This window comes from Xenopus laevis, chromosome 3L (assembly GCF_017654675.1).
Source record: "Xenopus laevis strain J_2021 chromosome 3L, Xenopus_laevis_v10.1, whole genome shotgun sequence".
NCBI lineage: Eukaryota > Metazoa > Chordata > Amphibia > Anura > Pipidae > Xenopus > Xenopus laevis.
In genome coordinates, this window is record NC_054375.1 from 48355075 (window position 1) to 48374380 (window position 19306).

Below are 19306 nucleotides of genomic sequence, written 5' to 3' on the forward strand. Positions count from 1 at the left end.
CAAAGCACTCAACTCATAAAAGACTTTTCCACCCCCCAAATCATCTACATAGTTTTCAATTATGGAGATCTGATGTGCCATAATCTTCTAATGCCAATGCCATAATTCCCTGAACAAAAGTTTTTACCACTATCCTTTTCTTTTATGGGAATTAACAGTGGTCAAACACCTCTGTATGCCTGACAGCTTTCATCATGATGTGAAGAGGCCAGAACACTCTAACAAATAATGAGAGGTCGTGACTTACTGTACTGGCAAAGGACTGGGGATTGACCAAACTAGTGGCATGGCCAATTGAAATGGACCCTGCAAACGATTAGCAACAGTAAATACCACCGAAATTTGCATTGGTATTTCCCTATGCACAAAATCTCAGCATGTTTTACACTTTTGAGATTTATAACACCTACAACATAATCTTAACTATATTCTAGGTCTTCTCCTATTCATATTCCAGTTTCCTATCTAAATCAATCCATGGTTACTATGGTAATTTGGACCCTAGTTACCGGATTGCTTAAATTGGAAACTGGAGAGCTGCTGAATAAAAAGCGAAATAACTAAAAAACCACAAATACTTTAAAACCAACTGCAAATTTGAACAGCTCCTTTAATATTTTAAAAAAGCATGATGAGCAAGAAGTCAATTTAGCCCTCTCCAGAATTGCTAACCTCTCAGTTTAAAATAATTGCAAAGTTAGAGATGAGGCTTTACCAAGGCTTCAAGGAGCTCTTTTAATGGCAGCAGGGCACTGTGTAACATGTTAAGAATGAAGTGCTCCAAGTGCCATCCCGACGATTTAGATTCTCAGCGGGAAGGCAGTTCTGGGAGTCCAGTCGTTCGAAGAAGAGGCGATTTGTCACCGGGCGACTAATCTACCCAAATCTCCACGTTTGTCTCTGCCCTAAAACAACTATACAGAAGGATTCTCCGTGCTGTTTATTTATAGTTAACTGATCGATAAATTATCTGTTCAATTTTTGATACTGAAAGTGAGTGACACTTTCACATCTAAAAAGGCACCAGAATAGAGGAAAACAAATAACCATGTCCTGCTTGGTTGACTCGTGTGCACTACAGTTATGAAAAGTAGGTGTCTGATGAAAACAGGAAATTAAATTGATAAAATGCAGTCAAATTCTTGTTTGTCATGCAAAGGTCACATCTATAAGATCTGCAGATTTACCATGGAGAGCCTCAAACAAAAGATCTGCAAACATATTTCATCTGCATTATCTTTATTCATTTTCAGCAGTGGGGAGCTGTAACTTAATCTGGAATTCCGTTTCTTGAAGATAGATGAGTAAACTATTCATATCTAACAGGGTACTCTTGAGAGAACAATGCTATTAATTTGATGTGTCCTTGTTAGCTAACAAAGACATATAGGATGGGGCAGATATGAATTACTGAAATGTGAACACCCATGCATTTAATTTAGCTATATTTACCGTCTTGTATTCTTTCTGCTGCTTAAATTAAAGAACATCTAGTTTTCTTAGTTCGTTATACTAAATAGGTAAGAAAAGTTCAATGGAAAGATTTTTAGTTTGTACTAACCTGCTTGGGTGTTTATAGCTGATTTGGGGAAAATAGAGGGCATTTTTTCGTATACATATATCACCAATAATGATGAAAACATACATAAAACGGTTAAACAGTGACACTAAATATTTCCTCTCTCTGTTACAGTTATAAATGAGGACTTGGGTGAAATTCAGATCACTGAGAGCTGGGAGGAGTGTGAAGCTGTAAGTGGCTCATCCAAAGGCAGTGCATCTGAGAAATCTAGTCCAGACTCAGAATGGAAAGGTGAAGTGGAGGGATTCCATATTCAAGCACAGGACGACATTGATGACCCAAAGTTCTTTGTTGATTTAAACACTGGGGAGGTGGATGATTCTGAAGTCTTTGAACCTGTCTTAACATTCCTCAACAAAGAGGGTTACCAAGTCTACTTTCAGCCTTTATATGACTTGCCTATGTCATTCCTAAGCACCACATTTTATGGATTTTCTGAGGAAGAAGATTTGGTTTTCTACCTTGAAACGTCTCGAAACTGGGCTAAGAAAAGTCAGATGACTTGGTCTCACATACGTTGTTGCTTTCTTCTGGGGCGGATTTGTGCCAAAAGAATGAAGCTATCCCAGGCCAGGGTTTATTTTGAAGAAGCATTAAGTGCTACAAGGCAGGGATTTCTTGATTTACACCTGTTGAGAGCTTTGTATGGCAACCTCGCAGCTATTTACTTGAAGCAGAACATGAAACCTAAACAGGACTTATTGGTAGAGAAGGCAGCAAGTCTCCTAGCATGCTTGCCCCATCACAATTTCAGCTCAGAAATAGAGTTTGAGGTGTTAAAATACATTTTAAGAAAATCCATAATTGTTAACAATGTCTCATCTGAAGCCAGGACGTGTTTTCTCATTTTCAGGCTGCTCCAGCAATTGGGAAGATATGATGAGGCACTGCCATTTGTGGAACGACTGCAGTTTCTTCTCATTGCTTCATGTTCTCAAACATTAAACCCCACATTAGGTGTGATGCCAATTTTAAGTTACTTCTATGACAAAAAATATCTTCCACGCGTTGCTTTGGCATCTTCCAAACTGTGCAAGACTGTTGGCATAAAAATAATGCAATCGGCAATGTGGAGAGCTGGGATTGTTATCCAAAATATTTATAAGATCACAGAGGGGTCTTTGAAAAACAACTACATTCCTGCACAAGCTGCTCCTTACTTGAAACATGCACTTTCCTGCTCTTATGAGAGTGGAGATGTGAAAGCTCAAAGAACATTATGCCTTATTTTATCTAAATTATACCTCCAATATAAACTATTTTCAGGTGCCATTTGTTACTCTAAAAGGGCTGCTGAATTAGGCAGATGGACCAGTGATGAGGAAGCATTTGAATCATCTGTCTTTTTGGGATGGATGTATGTACTAGACGGCCATTATGAACAAGCTTGTAAGATTCTGATGTTGCTGCTAGAATCCATGCAGGAAACAGACAGTACCACCCAGTGCGGAGTTGTCCATAACCTTCTCGCCAATGCCAAAAAGATGGATAATAATGTGATTGAGGCATCGAGAGGGTACACCCAAGCTCTAAAAATGGCCACAGAAACAGGGAACAGGCGAAACCAAGCAATAGTGATGGCTAATTTTGGGAGATTGTCTCTTTCCTGTCAAGCTGTGGTTATGGCGGAAAGTTACTTTCTCCACTCTGTCCAGTTGTATATAGAAGTGCAGGGCAGTGATGAGGCTGAGCGGGAGCTGGTACAGGTTTTGCATTGGCTTGGACAGATTTTCACTCAACAAAGAATCCTCGAGAAAGGCATACTATGTTATGAGCTGGCCCTAATGTTTGCCTTGAAGTCTAACAACCTTAAAAGTAAGTAAATCATACTACATATTGAATATGGTCGACAGATTCCATATGCAAGTCTTATTTTAATTGCTTAATATAGGATATGTTTATATATAAAAAAAAATTTCTTTTTTCACTTATGAAAGGGGTTGGTCACTTTTACATACTTTTAGGGGCCGAATCACTAAATTCGAGTGAAGGATTCGAAGTAAAAAAACTTCGAATTTCAAAGTATTTTTTGGGCTACTTCGACCATCGAATGGGCTACTTCGACAACGACTAGAAATCGAAGGATTCGAACTAAAAATCTTTCGACTATTCGACCATTCGATAGTCGAAGTACTGTCTCTTTAAAAAAAAAATCGACCCCCTACTTCAGCAGCTAAAAGCTACCGAAGTCAATGTTAGCCTATGGGGAAGGTCCCCATAGGCTTGCCTAACTTTTTTTGATCGAAGGATATTCCTTTGATCGTTGGATTTAAATCCTTCGAATCATTCGATTCGAAGGATTTAATCGTTCGATCAAAGGAATAATCCTTCGATCGTACGATCGTAGCATTTGCACTAAATCCTTCGACTTCGATATTCGAAGTCGAAGGATTTCAATTCCTAGTCGAATATCGAGGGTTAATTAACCCTCGATATTCGACCCATAGTGAATCAGCCCCTTAGTATGATGTATAGAGTGCTAGTTTCACACCATTTGCAACTGCCCTTTCTCTATGTTTATGGAAATTCTCATTCATCCAGGTCATCCAATATATAGTAGAGTTGAGTCTGAAGCAACTGGACTTTTCTTGAAATGTTTCACTACTCATCCGAGCTGCTTCTTTGGTCCAGTTGCTTTAGACTTAACTATACTAGATACACCTTTCTCTAGTATGGAAGTTCAGCAGCTATCTGGTTACTAGGGTCCAAATTAATCTAGCAACCAGGCATTGGTTTGAATGAGATACTGGAACATGAATTGGAGCGTGCCTGAGAGATAAGTAATACAATGTAACAATATCTAAAAAAAATGGTCCCTCACATAGCAAGTGTTTTTGGCCCATTTGAAAGCTGGAGAAAGTGTCAGAAGAGGAAAAACTATAAATATAATATAAATTGGCCATTAATAATAGTTAACTTTATGATGGACTACCCCTTTAATTATCAAATGCTGGTAAAAGTAGGGAAATGTTTCACCGTATTTTTTGTAACCAGTTGTCTACTTGCTCAGTTTTAGTCTATCAGGGGACAGGTGAAACAGATCCCAAGTATTTCAAATAATAGATGCCATATTGATGTTCTGTTTCTTGTAAAACATGAATAGTTGTGAACGTTCTAAAATACTCTTTCATATACAGTAATCTTACTAAAATATCGTTTTTCTCTTGGAGCTAAGAGAACATATACAACTTGCTTTAAATTTTCTCTTTCACTGATATTTCAGTGCTAGAGGGCAATGCTGAATTTTACTACATGGATCTGCTTCCCCATTGTCCTTATGTTATGCTGCAGTACAAAGCTGCTGCTCTGTCTGATCTGCACAGATAAACACTGACTGCCAACAGGCATACTGACATAGAAAACTGGTGGGTTGCAACCAAAAAAATACTCGTTAAACTGATTAAATGTAAAAGAAAAAAATGTATTGTTTTGCCTGGTATAATTCTTGTTAACACTGATATCCAGGGCGTCAACAATTTACACAAATTATAGCCGTAAAAAACAATAATAAATGAAGGCACACTTTAATGGGACAGACATGAAAAATACCTGCTTGCTATAGGTTACAGGGTGTCAGCAATGGGGCAGTGTGGTGTGGATGTTTAAGGAGAGCATTTTAAAGCAATTACTGAGGAATAGAGTGAGAGAAAATATTTTTTGTACCTTTTTGCAGCGCACGCAGCTTGTTATTCTTCTTTTCTATTCTTTTGCTTGTCACTGGGATTATTGTAGAACTAGATGTGGATGAAAGGAAAATGTAAAATCCAATCAAGGCAGAAAACAAAAACTTTTCTGTATATCATACTTTTCAAAGAGACCTGCACAATGTATCCATTTTTTCTACGAAGAAGGTTTTAATTCCATTCCATTATATGCTGGCAAATAAGACTTAATAATGCGGTAAACAGACGACTTACAATTAAAAGGACTAATTGAAACCTATCAGCAGGTAGATCTCAATGGTGCGCTGTAGTAAATACTGAACTTGGATACTAGATCCAAGTCAAAACCTTACTTCCTTTATTCCTTTGTATCCCCCTTATTTGCTTCACGGGAAACCTTTTACTAGATTTGAATAGTAATACAACAGTTGGTTTTAATGAATAGCACCGTGCCAGAACTAGAAACCGTTTTGTTCTTACCCTCTTTTGAACGTTTATTGGCTGTTGAGGGTGGCTCCTGATGCCATGAGCTGTCTTAGTCTTCTCATTAACAATGCACCAACCTTGAAACCTTATCCGTTTAAAACAATAACAGCAGGGCTTTTTGACTAGAGGAGCTTAGAGATGGCAGTTATATTAGGGATACATTGCTATAAAGACCTGGGATCTCTAGGGGCTAAATCCAAAAGTAATTTTTAGCATATATATATATATATATATATATATATATATATATATATATATATATATATATATATATATATATATATAGCTCTGACTGTTGCGGCAGCAGCAAGCAATGAATCAGAAACTGTTTATAAATGCATTACCTTGTATACCCAGCTACTCCTCAATGAACCCGTGCAATATCTTTCATACAGGCCAGCTCAGTATCATTGAGGAATTGTGCAATTTCTACAGCAAAGTGTGCCCTGTCACTGCAACCCATATAATCTACTGTGAACACTGGATGTACCTAGTGCAGCTACTGAAGGACAAGAGAAAGGAAGGTGAATTGCTGAGCACTCTGAGTCAGCTATACCAGACCCTGAACACCGCCAAGTAAGCACAATTTAATTGGAAATTTAACGAGCACTGTCTTAAAGTGATACTCTGGGAGGCACATTTGAATTTCGAATTCGAGTTCTTTTAAACTCTATTAAATTCGATTATATTCGAAATTCGAATGGGGGGTTATTTATAAAAAAAATAAATTTGAATATCTAAAACTCAGACGAATATTCCTGACCCGAAAACTTAAACCGAATTCAACTAAATTCGATTCGAGTTTTTTCTCTGTAAAAAACTCAAATGTCAGGAAGGCTTCTAACAGCATAAAAATGTTCACTGGACCTCTCCCATTGACTTATACAAGAACTCGTAATTTTGACCATAAAAAAAACGTAGAAACTTCTAATTCAAATTTTCAATTCGACCCTTAATAAATCTGCCCCTTAAAGGAACAGTTCAGTGTGAAAATAAAAACTGTGTAAATAGATAGGCTGTGCAAAAATATTTCTAATATAGTTAGTTAGCCAAAAATGTAATGTATAAAGGCTGGAGTGACTGGATGTCTAACATAACAGCCAGAATCCAACTTCCTGCTTTTCAGCTCTATAAGTCTGAGTTAGTCAGCGACTTGAAGGGGGGACACATGGTACATTTCTGTTTAGTGAGTTTGTAATTGATCCTCAGCATTCAGCTCAGATTCAAAAGCAACAGAAATGACCCATGTGGCTCCCCTTCAAGTCTCTGATTGGTTACTGCCTGGTAACCAGGGTAACCAGTCAGTGTAAACCAAGAGAGCTGAAAAGCAGGAAGTAGTGTTCAGACTGACATGTTATACATCAAATCACTCTAGCCTTTACCCATTACATTTTAGGCTAACTATATTAGAAACATTTTTTATTTTGCACAGCCTATCTATTTACCCAGTTTTTATTTTTACACTGAACAATTCCTTTAAAACCATTAACTAATGTCAACCTTCTCTGGATTGTAACTACTGCAAAACCTCAATTTTACATACCCTGATTTTAAGTTTTCACTCATTTTACACCGGTTTTTTTTGTGGTCCCAGCAATATAAAATGCATAATGCATTTCTCTTATTTTACACCATTTTTTCCTGGTCCCCTGAAAACATAAAATGGGGGTTTTACTGTAATCTCTAACTAGAGAGTACCTTATTGGCACTTTTTAAGGAAAACTGTGGCTCCCCATGACATGTTATGGCTTAAAGTGTTTAATTTTGGGTTGTTTATGAGGTTTCTTCATCTAATGTATTAAAATAGATCTCTGCATTACAGGTCTCTTCGAAAAGCCCTGGATTACACCAAGCAAAGTCTAAGGATTTCCATTGATCTGGGTCAACGTGACCAAGCTGCTGAAAATTGGCTTCAAGCAGGAAGATTGTATTATATGATGGGAGAGCAAGAGCTAGTGGAGATTTATTTATACGTTAGTTCTATTACTAGAATTATTACTGGTCTGTTACTGTTAATGGTCTGTAAGGCAAACAGACAGCAATAAGTAGACTGCCCTTTAGATGGGTTAGCTCTTAATGATAAGCTCAGGTTAAAACAAGGGCCATGGAGATGCTCAAATGGATACAGTAAAAATTGTTTAAACCAGGTCTTATAAACCATAGCAACCAGTCAGAAGGTAGTATTTACAGAATAAACAGTGAAAGGGCTGGCACATGCTAAAGCAAAAGTGATCCATAAGAAGCATGAAACGGTCAGACTTGCTTAGAACTAACCAGCCCTGGAATGAGCTGTGGCAATTTATGTCGACCCCATTTTTGTTTTTGATATGATTTATCTGCTTTCCTATCCTAAAGGTTTAAGGCAAGAGCACCTGAGCCCTCCATGCACAGTGGTCAGTTCTTCATTTAGATTTATCAAGTATCAGGAAATTAATTGTGGCCATTTTGTCTGAGCGTTTTGAGTGTTTAATTATGTTTAATACATATTTATGAGGCCTCCATAATGACCCTCTCCTCCAAACAAAATTGGATTGTATGTCAGGGACCATAAAACAAGCTTTTTTTGCCAAGTTATAGTTCCTAGTATAACTTGACAACTTCTGGTATGCAGGGATTGCAGAAACTGCTGGTAATACCTGATATAGAGCACATTTCTTATAGATATGTAACCAAATACATTAAAACATTTATAAAAAAACATAATGGTGGAACCAACAAGCTATGCTGTTAGGAATAGCTTTCTTCTAGCTGAATTCCTATTCACATTTATTTGATTGGCAGAGAAAGAATTATAATGTTTGATTGCCATTATCTAGGCCTGAGAAGTGGTATAGCCAGGGCCTGTAACAATGTTCTTTTTCTGCGTAGGCTGCTATACAGGCATCCCAAAAGGCACAGGACATTGCCGCAACACTGAGGTTATATGAAGCAGCTGGAGATGTTTTCTTTCATGGAGTTCAGAGGCGAGAAAGAGCAATGTATTTTTATAAGGTAAAAAAGACACGCTGCATGATCTAGTGCTTAAATGCTGTATTTCAGGTGTACATATTCAGTATTTGATGTATGGCCAGAGATCCAGTGGTATAGTTTTTATTGTTCAGGAACATAATTCACTTGTACCTTGTGCTGTACAGTCACTCCATAGTAAACCCTTAGTAATACTTTTTATAGAAATTAAAAATTGTTTCCCTTTTTATTGCAGGAAGGTGCTCTCCCGCTAGCCAAGAAAGTCCAGGACACTGAAGCACAACTTCGTCTTTTTCATAAGCTCACACAACTACTTGTAAGCCAAGGCCACTATAAGAAGTCAGTGGAATATGCCACCATGGCAGTCCGACTCAGTGCCAGTGTTGGTGGGTATTGTGAATGATGTAATATATAGTGTCCATGTCCATTCTTGCAGAACAAGCAGCCACTGAACTCTGGGATCAATGTGCAAAGGGATTGCACAACTTAAAGAAATTTTCAGAAAAGTTCATATTGGCTGACTAGCTACAGTTAGCTGAAAATTAATTTCCAGGGAAATTAAATGTTTTGTGATGTTGCTTGGCTTAGAAAATTAAGTTGATGAGCAGAGAAGTGTCACCTGATCTCAGCATCACAAGACATTACCTTTCTAAGGAAATTAACCTTTAGCTGACTGTAGCCAGTTGGCCAAAATGACCAGCAGGTGGAGCTTTTGGCTTATATCTTGAAAACTAGGGGAAAACCATTGAGTGTGTCCGCATATGTGTGTGCGCGTATGTATGCACATATACGTGCACACTTGACAGTATGGGGGTTATTTACTAAGCTCGGAATACCCGAAATTCCCCAAATCCGAAAAATTTGTGATTTTTTGTGTTATAATAGCCTTAAAAAAAATCACAAATTTTTCGGAAATTATTAAACCACGAGGGCTAAAAAGCCCGAATAGAAAAACATGGCATCTCAAACCTGTTGAGGTTGCATAAAAGTCAGTGGGAAAAAATGAAAAGCCAATACCTTATTTAAAAGTGGGGTGTTCCCAAATTTATTGTGTAGTACGGGTGGTGCTCCAGACACGTGAGTCATGATCAGAAGTATGTGTCTGGAGCACCACAATAAATTTGGGAACACCCCACTTTTAAATAAGGTATTGGCTTTTCATTTTTTCGTAATACGTATAACTGGCGGTGGAAGAGGCCAGTACCAATACCTTTCCCCATTATTTCGTATTTTTGCATAAAAGTCAATGGGAACAGTCCCATTGATTTTTGGTTGCGTTGTTGGTTTCGGGCAATTTCACAATGTTTTCTGAGCTTTTGAGTGAAAACTCCGGAAAATTCAGGGGAAAATTCACGAAAATCTGAGCTTTTCACGCAATGTAATATGTAATTATAAATAAGCGTTAAAAACCTGAGCAGGTTAGATCGGAGTCTGTAGCAGCCGATATTAAGATCAATTTGGACCATGATAAATAACCCCCTTAAAGTCTAATGGGGTTATGTAAAAAAAAGTTTGCCCAGTAACCCATAGCAACTAATCAGCAGATAGCATGCTAGTTACCTGTTTAAATGCAAAAGTCGTATTGGTTGTCATGGGTTACTAGGCAAACTTAGTGCCTTATATTACATATGAGGGTAAGTCCTATACATTCACTATTCAAAGTATATGCTTCATTTATTGATGCCAGCACCGTCTTTTAAATGGTAAAATACATATATTATGTAAGTAGACACAAAGAATAAACTAATGGTCAGCAACGTGACCTTTAAAATTCCTTAAGAATGTCACACACTCTTTCATCTAGTAGAAGAAAAGGAACGGGTCATAATGTGGTACTGATTACACTGATGCAGGGCATTTAAACAAATCCACAAGAAAGCTCTGTGCATATTCAAAATCAAATAACTTATAATTATAGTGCTATGTATATATATATAAAGAGACCCTCGAGAGAATTTTTCCATATGGTACGAATAAAAATAAGAAAATACTATTTTTTAACTTTCTGAAATGATTGTTTATAGGTTCCAGATATATGAGATGCATTTAGAATAGGCAATGTGGAAGTTGAAATTGAGAAATATATTATAAAAAAATAGGGGAAATTAAAGATAAATTATGGTTAAGTAAATAATTGGCATTATTACCCCTAATCAGAGTGTTTGTGATCACAGTCTTTCTTCTTCTGTTTAAAATGTGCCTGAATCGTGTTTGCAATCCTGAAGCACCTCCGGGTGCATAATATGTTTTTATCGAGAAATGTTTTCAGTGCCATTGTAAAGAGAAGAGTACATTCAATAGAAGGTGCTGTGGGCTACAGACAGTGTCGGATACCAGGGGCCCACCAGAAAACCTTAGGCTGAGGGCCCACTTTCCAAACTATCCTCTCCTCACTCAACCTCTTTATTCTCCTAGTCTCTTTTCTCTACTATACTCTATTCTTCCATTATTAAGCCTCTGTTTCCCATAAAGAAGAAGAAGAAGACCATGAAATAAGCCAAATGGTTAGAAGTAAGAGGCCCACTGAGACCTGGGCCCACCGGGAGTTTTCCTGGCATCCTGGTGGGCCAGTCCGACACTGGCTACAGAAGAGCCCCTCAAACATGTTTTTTCTGGACATACGTCCCCTCTGTAAAGTGACTATGTACCTTGTGCCACTGACCTATGGAGACAACCTCCCATATGTGTAAGTCTGCCCAGGAGCAGTAACCCATAGCAACCAATAAGATGTTTGCTTTTAAACAGGTGACCAATAAATGCTTCCTGCTGATTGGTTGTATGGGTTGCTGATTCTGGGCAAACTTAAGCTGGCCATACATGAGATTGAAGATCCACTCATTTAGCGATGCTGCCAAATGAGGTGGGTGATCTTGGGTTGATTCTGTCGTGGGCCCGCCGGTCGGATCACAATGAGAAGAATACATCAACGAACCAATGTGGTCCTGGATCTGACGTTATTTTTAAACCCGCCCAATTAGCTGGCCGACTTTTGGCCAGATATCAATCGAGGAAGCCCATTGGAGGGCCCCATACACTGCCCAATAAGCTGCTAACTTTTGTTGGCAGCTTATATCGGCTTGTGTATGGGGAGCTTTAGTGCCTTTTATTAGATAAGGGGGTTTGATATATAAGACTGAGAAAAACTATATTAAGAGATAATGGAGGCTTTAGTCTTAACTATAAGGATACTAGAAAAGGCACTGAGCAAATCTTTAATAGTGATTCAATATATGGCTACCTTTAGTTGTGTAGGCAAACCGCTGATGTAAAAAATTTTTGTTTTTCATTTTTTTTTTAATCAACGGGATATTTTCTTTCTCTTTTTTTCATTTTTAAAATGAACTGCATTCAATTATAATCAAAATGGCTTTGCATTAAAAGTCCTCCGCCCTAAAAGAGTTTTTTGCCTAATGAATGCAAGTGTAAGTCTAAGCATCTTTCTAATGTACATTAATGACAACATTTCAAGTAATGTTTTATGTAAATGCAATCGCAGTTGAATACAGTATTTGTTTATCCCTTTCTGTTCTCTTGGTCTGACTCTTTAACTTAACAAGATTCAGGGTTTTCTTTTGGTCTTTTAATTAGCAATCAGCAACATTGTTTCAGGTGCCAGGAGTGAAGAGAATGTGAAATACACTATCACTTAAAATGTTTCATTAATGTTTATTGGAATTACATTTTCCCTTCACTATGCAAAAAAATATTTTTTCGGGGGGGGGGGGATTAAGGACCCTTTTAACCACATTTATTGTTATTTTTATGTTGTCAATGTGTTTAACCTTTTTATAGCCTCCATGGATTTAGAGTATAATTGTTTTGTTTGTGTGAACTGATCTATGTGGGTTACCAAGTGTTCTCTCGGTAGATTTGACACCTGAATAACATATGTGACATTTACTGATATTGTATTTTACTTGCAAAGGAGTAGTATGTACTGTGTGCTTACTACAAAATACATGCTACTTGTTCCAGTGTAAACTGGCGTTATTTCACATTAAATGTTCCCCTGTTATATAGTTGGCCTTTAAGTTACCTTTTATGTTTTATAGAATAGACTGTTCTTAGCAACTTTTCAGTTGGTCTTCATTTTTTATTTTTTATAGTTTAAAAAAAATAAAACTTCGTTGCTAGTTAGACATTCGAAGTCGAATTCATAGGATTTTTAACGTCGCACGATCGTACTACGATTGTACTTCGAATTGAACGATTTAATCGCACGATCGTACGATTTCACTTTGACTTCTAAAAACTTAGCCAAATGTTGGCTATATGTTCTAGGAGGTCCCCATCTGCTAACATAGCAATTCGGCAGGTTTAAAGTGGCAAAGTCAATGTTTTTTAAAGGGACAGTACTTCGATTATCGAATAGTCGATGGTCGAAGTACCCAAAAATTACTTCGAAATTCTACGTTTTTCAATTCGAATATTCACTTTGAATTCACTTCGACCCTTAGTAAATGTGCCCCTTGGTGTAGGTAATCTGCACTGTGCCTTTAATGGACATATTTAGGTTGCAGTGCACTCATAAGTACATATATAGATACCCAAATGTATATTTTCTCATACAGAGGCACATTTGATAAAAAATAGCCATCTCTGTAGTTCGTCTGAATTAATCATAGACACCCAGTGACACCCTGAATATTTCTAAGATGCAGAATAATATATACCTGTCACACGTATAGGGAATGAACAAATAATTCCTGTTAAGTGAGGCAAGCTCAGTTTGTGTGTGGGTTTATGAAATGTGCTATGCATCTGTCTTAGCCAAGTTTATGGTTTTACATCAAATAACAATGCAGTTCTGCTGTTAGTACAGTATGTGTGGAATTTTCATCTATTGTTTAAGCCAAGCTCTTTGGGGCTGCTCTTTTTGGTATTGGTTTATAATAAGCCGCAGAGCAAAGAAATTCCACGCCTTACTGATGTGTCACTGTTTATGTTCCCTTGCAGAGAGTCCACTAGATGAGCTGGTTGCTTTCCATCGCTTGGCCGGAGTGTACTATTCCCAACGGATTTATGAGATTGCTGAGTACTGTTACCTCAAAGCCCTGTCATTATGCCCATCTCCCATGCAGCATGATGCAGAGACTGGCTATTACCTAAAGATTTACTGGCGGCTGGGCAATATCGCTCTGCTTAAAAGAAAGGTAATATGTAAGCCCTTTTCCCTACAGGAGTTTTATTTTTATGATGTTCAAGATTCTAGTGTTTTTTTTATTGCATAAGCCTAAACCTGTCATTAGGACCTTGCTACCAACATTACACATTTTCTAGAAAATGCACAGTTAGGGCTCTTACAGACGAGCGTTTTTCCCTGCGCTCCCCTGCGTTCCATTTTTCTGCGTTCAGCCGCAGGGGAGCGCAGGAATAGACGCATTACATTTTTTCCAATGGGGCTGTACTCACACAGGCGCGTGTAGGCGCCGAATGCAGGAAAAATGCAGCATGTTGCGTCTCAACCTGCGTTCGGCGCCTACACGCACCTGTGTGAGTACAGCCCCATTGGAAAAAATGTAATGCGTCTATTCCTGCACTCCCCTGCGGCTGAACGCAGAAAACCGGTGCGCAGGTAAAAACGCTCATCTGTAAGAGCCCTTAAGGTGGCCATATGCAATAAGATCTGCTCGTTTGGCAAGGTCACCAAACGATCGGATCTTAACCCGATATGCCCACTAACGGCTGGGCGACATAGGATGAAACCGGAACGTCGGCCGAATGCGTGATATCGGGTGAATCCTGGGCGATATAGGGTGAATCCGGTTCGGACTAACGTGGGGCTGAACGATTGGATTACAATGCTGCGAATGGGCGGAGAAGGGTCACAGGACCGCATCAACTAGCCGATTGATGCGGTCCTGTGATCATAGAAAAAAATCAAACTTGACCGATCGATATCTGCCCAATTTTTGGCCCGATATAGATCGGGAGGACCGTCGGGAGCCCCCACACATGGGCAGATAAGATGCCGAATCGGTCAAAAGGACTGATATCGGCAGCTTTAATCTGCCCATGTATGGCCACCTTTAGTGAACCTGGAGACGGTCAAGTTAAAAACACATTTCTTTTTTACACAAGGCCCTATATGAATACTTACAGCCACTGTATTGTCATACAGGTTTTCATTACTTTCCCAGGGAAGCAGCTATGCAATATGGTGGAGTTTTCTTGCAAGGGTAAAGTATTCACCAAACGCACGCCAAATATTTATTTTTACTACGTTTAAGGCAGAGTTGATTAAAGGGGCACAATCTTCCATGTTTTTTTTTGCACTTTGCACACTTCTGTGGACCTTAAAAATTGCCATAAGTATCTGCATTCCAAAACAGAACACAGAGGTTTGCACCCCCCCATTGAAAGCACTGCGTATCTTGACAGCGCTATATTAATAAATGATGATGATGATGAATACAGTGCTGACTGCATTTGTCAGAGCTGTATTCATGAGGGCAAGTGGCAGGTTTAGCTGGGTTTTCAATCCGATGCTAGGTGCAGAGCATAACCAGATCCTGATCCTCTTTTGCTCCCCTTAGTTCTCTTGCCATTGCATCTAGGGACAAAGTAAATGAGCCCTATAGTGTTGTCTTGCAAAGTTGGAAAATTAGAGGATAGTCCTGGTGTAAAGAATCAGACATGCAAATCAGTAGCAGATGTTTAATAAATATGTTTCCCAAATAGTCTTTACTTTTCTTTCTTTCAGTGGTTTGTATATTTGAAATTATATGTGAGTTCCTCAACCAAACATTTTTTTTCCTGCTGCTAACAACATGCTGTGAGTCACAGACATATTTCAGCTGATCTTAATGGCTCAAACGTATCTGTCGAAAACGATTCTTGAAAATCCACTGCAGGCTGGATTTGCTTACAAATCAATGACAGTTCCCTTTTAATAAAACAATTACTTCTATACAGATAAAGCCATATAACCCTACATGCAGAGAGACTATTGGGATCTTGTTGGTTCTCATTACTGCATAACACAATAGGAACCACTTCTGGGGGTGTAATCGATAAAGTGTGAATAAAGTGAACTAGAAGGAGCTAAGTTAGTTAGTTAGTTAGCCAGAGGGACATTCAGGGGTTTTCATGTCTGCTTCCATGCAGGTGTAATTCTTATAACTGGTTATCTTTAATTTACCAGTATTTTATCCCCTATGTATTATATATATACAGTATATATCTGCTATTTAATGCAGACTTGTTGGTAACAAGAGGAACCGAGGTACTTTATACTTTATGGCTGCAGTGGGGGCTTTATGGATCTATGCTATCCTTTTGCCTGTTTGTTCAGCAACCTTAAAGAAGTGGTTCACCTTCAAGTTAACTTTTAGCATGTTATAGAAAGGCCAAATTTAAGCAACTTTTCAATTGGTCTTCATTATTTATTTTAAATAGTAACAAATGCTCTGTAAGGCTACAAATATACAGTATTGTTATTGCTACCTTTTATTATTCATCTTTCTATTCAGGCCCTCTCCTATTCACATACCAATCTTTCATTTAAATCAATGCACGGTTGCCAGGATTATTTGGATCCTAGCAACCAAATAGCTGAAATTTCAAACTGGAGAGCTGCGGAATAAAAAGCCAAATAACTCAAAAGCCACAATGAAAACCAACTGCAAATCGTCTCAGAATATCCCTCTCAACATCATACTAAAAGCTATTATAAAGGTGAACCACCCCTTTAAGTCTAAATTAGCAAAGGCAAATGAAAACAACACACATATTCAAATTTTCAAAGCACATGACCTCATTGTTATGGTGATGCACAAGATTTGACCTAGAGATGCACGAGGTTACTCCATGTTCCACTGAGGCCCACATTCAGCAGGAGGTCCTTGTATGTTGCCTGACCAGATAGCATTAAGAGCTCTGAAATGCTCGCAAGCATTTTGTTTATTGTTATTTCTGCATTATCAGTATTCTTGGTTTATCCTTACAAAGTGCCAGCTCAGTACAGAATAAATAAAGCTTTAGACAGGGATCTGGGGTTCATCCCTCCAGTTAACAGAACTGACCTGAGAATGGTTTGTTGAGCTTTAGGTGTCTGTCTGACCTTTTTACACATAAAGAAGATCACCGTACCAGAGGCCACCCCTTTAGACTAGAAGAAAAGAACTTTCATTTGAAGCAACGTAGGGGGTTCTTCACAGTCAGGTCAGTGAGGTTGTGGAATGCACTGCCGGGTGATGTTGTGATGGCTGATTCAGTTAATGCCTTTAAGAATGGCTTGGATGATTTCTTGGACAGACATAATATCAAAGGCTATTGTGATACAAAGCTCTATAGTTAGTATAGGTATGGGTATATAGAATTTAATTAAAAGTAGGGAGGGGTGTGTGTATGGATGCTGGGTTTTCATTTGGAGGGGTTGAACTTGATGGACTTTGTCTTCTTTCAACCCAATTTAACTATGTAACTATGTCTCTCCTAAATATATGTAATAGATTTTTGTGCTAATGTATTTCGATGTGTTGATAGGATGCAGAAGATGCTGCTACATACTTCCTGCTGGCCCTGGCAGCTGCCATTGGCATTGAGAATGAAGAGTTTCAACTGGTGCTAAGTAACAAACTTATGGACATATATGGAAAATTCCTGCTGAATGAGGAGCAGGCGGACAACTTCAGGAAGCTCCTAGTTCAGCTTAGCATGAAGTCCACCTGAACGTGCACAGACCAGTCATCACATTTGTGGTGCATTATAGACTTCCCACTGTGTTAAACCGAAGGCCAAAGTTTGTTTCTGTGACACAAATATTATAACCAACCACAGCAAATAATATGATTTCAGACCTTTCAATATGAGCCAGTGAATAAGGGAGCCATTGCAATGGTGTAAAGTGGCCTGTACAGAACTTTGCACTGAATGTAGCATCACCATTTGTATTTCCCGTAAACTGAAGGGAAATGTTCTACACCACGGCTTCCTATTTTTTATTCAGAAACATATAGACTTTGACAGCAGAGAAGAATCAGTCGCCCGTTTATAAAAATGGGAACCGATTAAGACAGGCCTCAAATAACCCCTTAGCATCATCAGGCCTATATTTGTATTTGCAGTTCAGGAGTCCTATTAAAATAAAGACATTGGGTAGATAGCCACACTGGAATTATCAAGGTTTATATGCTAGAATTGGGCACATTTTCAGATGTGCAGTAACACATAGCAGCCAACTAGGATGCTGTTGTCATTATTCTTCGGCAGTAGACTGACCTACACTAACGGCTTGGTTGCTATGGGTTACTGCACTGGTGCAAATGACCTACTGCAGGAGCTAGTGCGGAAGGGGCTAGATTATTGCTGCATTGCGTTTGTTGTCTCTTTGAGTACAAAAATGTCTCCTTTTTTTTGTCCTACAAATAACTGAAACATGTAGCAGTCATATAACTAAATCTGCAGCCTGGAAAAAACGCCCTTTCTCCAAAGTGGCATTAGATCTGCAGTCACAAGTGAAATAGACCTAATAAAAGAAGCACAAATCATTGTCTGTATCCTCGAGATACATCGCCATGTAACTAGCTGTGTAAGGGGTTTAAAGCTTAGCCAATCCCCTCAACCAAATATAAACCCTCAATGGGCAGCTAGCACGTTAGGGGTTAACTCAGACTTATTACGTACTGGAAAAGGAAACGGAAGCGAATGCTATCACAGAGTTTGCAGTTTGTAAATATTCATGCACTGGTTCGGATGCCAATTCGGTGCCTATTTTCTGAAAACCGACCTTAAAACAGAGACGTAGCTTGAATAAACGATTTCAGCTGCATATCCCTGTTGAAATGTACATACATATACAAATAAATGAGATGCTGTATTATAATTTATATATTTTAATAATTTGAATGTTATAAAAGAAAAACATGTACTCCTGTTTTATTCTTTACTCCGAATAAAGGCAGATTTGGTTTAAAGTTTTCCCTACTCTTTTTGGTAGCTGCGGTGGGACTGTGTTTGGGAATAGTTTACCTGAGTCAGGACTGAGCTACCTCAGTGATGTCCAACTTCTGTGTTACAGAGGGCAGGAACATTTAAAGGACAAGGAAAGGCAAAAAAATAAAATCCCATTTTTACTTTCTTTAATGAAAAAGAAACCTATCTCCAATATACTTTAATTAAAAAATGTTAACCGTTTTTATAAGAAACCTGACTGTATGCAGTGAAATTCTCCCTTCATTTACTGCTGTGGATAGGAGTTGTCAGATGGTGCCTAACTGCTGAGCAGGGAAACAATCATACTTATGAACAGCAGGGGGAGCCCCACCTTACTTACCAGCCCTGCAGAATTCAAGCAGCTTTGTTTATGATCCCTAAGCAGCACAGACCACACTGAGCATGTGCAGAGTCAGGCAAAGATGTTTAACAAAGTTACAAGATGACAGCCCCCTGTGGCCAACTTTGAAAGCATAAATCATTTGTTTGATTAGGCTTTGTGGTGCAGTAAGTTCATGCTTATATTTAGTATACAAAATACAGCATTTCTAGCCTTATCCTATTTTAGACTTTCCTTGTCCTTTAAGACCATGTCCACATTAATGGTGGTAGCACCCTAAAAAACCAAATGGTTGATGCAGGGATATCACTCATGTGAAAAACTGAAGTCATA

The 19306-nt window shown here is 38.4% G+C and overlaps 1 protein-coding gene across 5 annotated transcripts in view; it reads left to right on the forward strand.

Moving 5' to 3' along the window:
- sh3tc2.L (SH3 domain and tetratricopeptide repeats 2 L homeolog) overlaps nt 1–18163 on the forward strand; it is a 79780-nt gene extending 61617 nt beyond the window's left edge. For all 5 annotated transcript variants that reach the window (XM_041586202.1, XM_041586204.1, XM_018252157.2 and 2 more), the window contains 7 exons: nt 1694–3397; nt 6126–6306; nt 7553–7703; nt 8599–8721; nt 8933–9083; nt 13654–13850; nt 17185–18163. In XM_041586202.1, coding sequence (XP_041442136.1) covers nt 1694–3397; nt 6126–6306; nt 7553–7703; nt 8599–8721; nt 8933–9083; nt 13654–13850; nt 17185–17370 — 2693 coding nt within the window. In that variant the 3' untranslated portion in view covers nt 17371–18163. The remainder of the gene's footprint in view (nt 1–1693; nt 3398–6125; nt 6307–7552; nt 7704–8598; nt 8722–8932; nt 9084–13653; nt 13851–17184) is intronic.
- Nucleotides 18164–19306: the final 1143 nt, after the last annotated feature.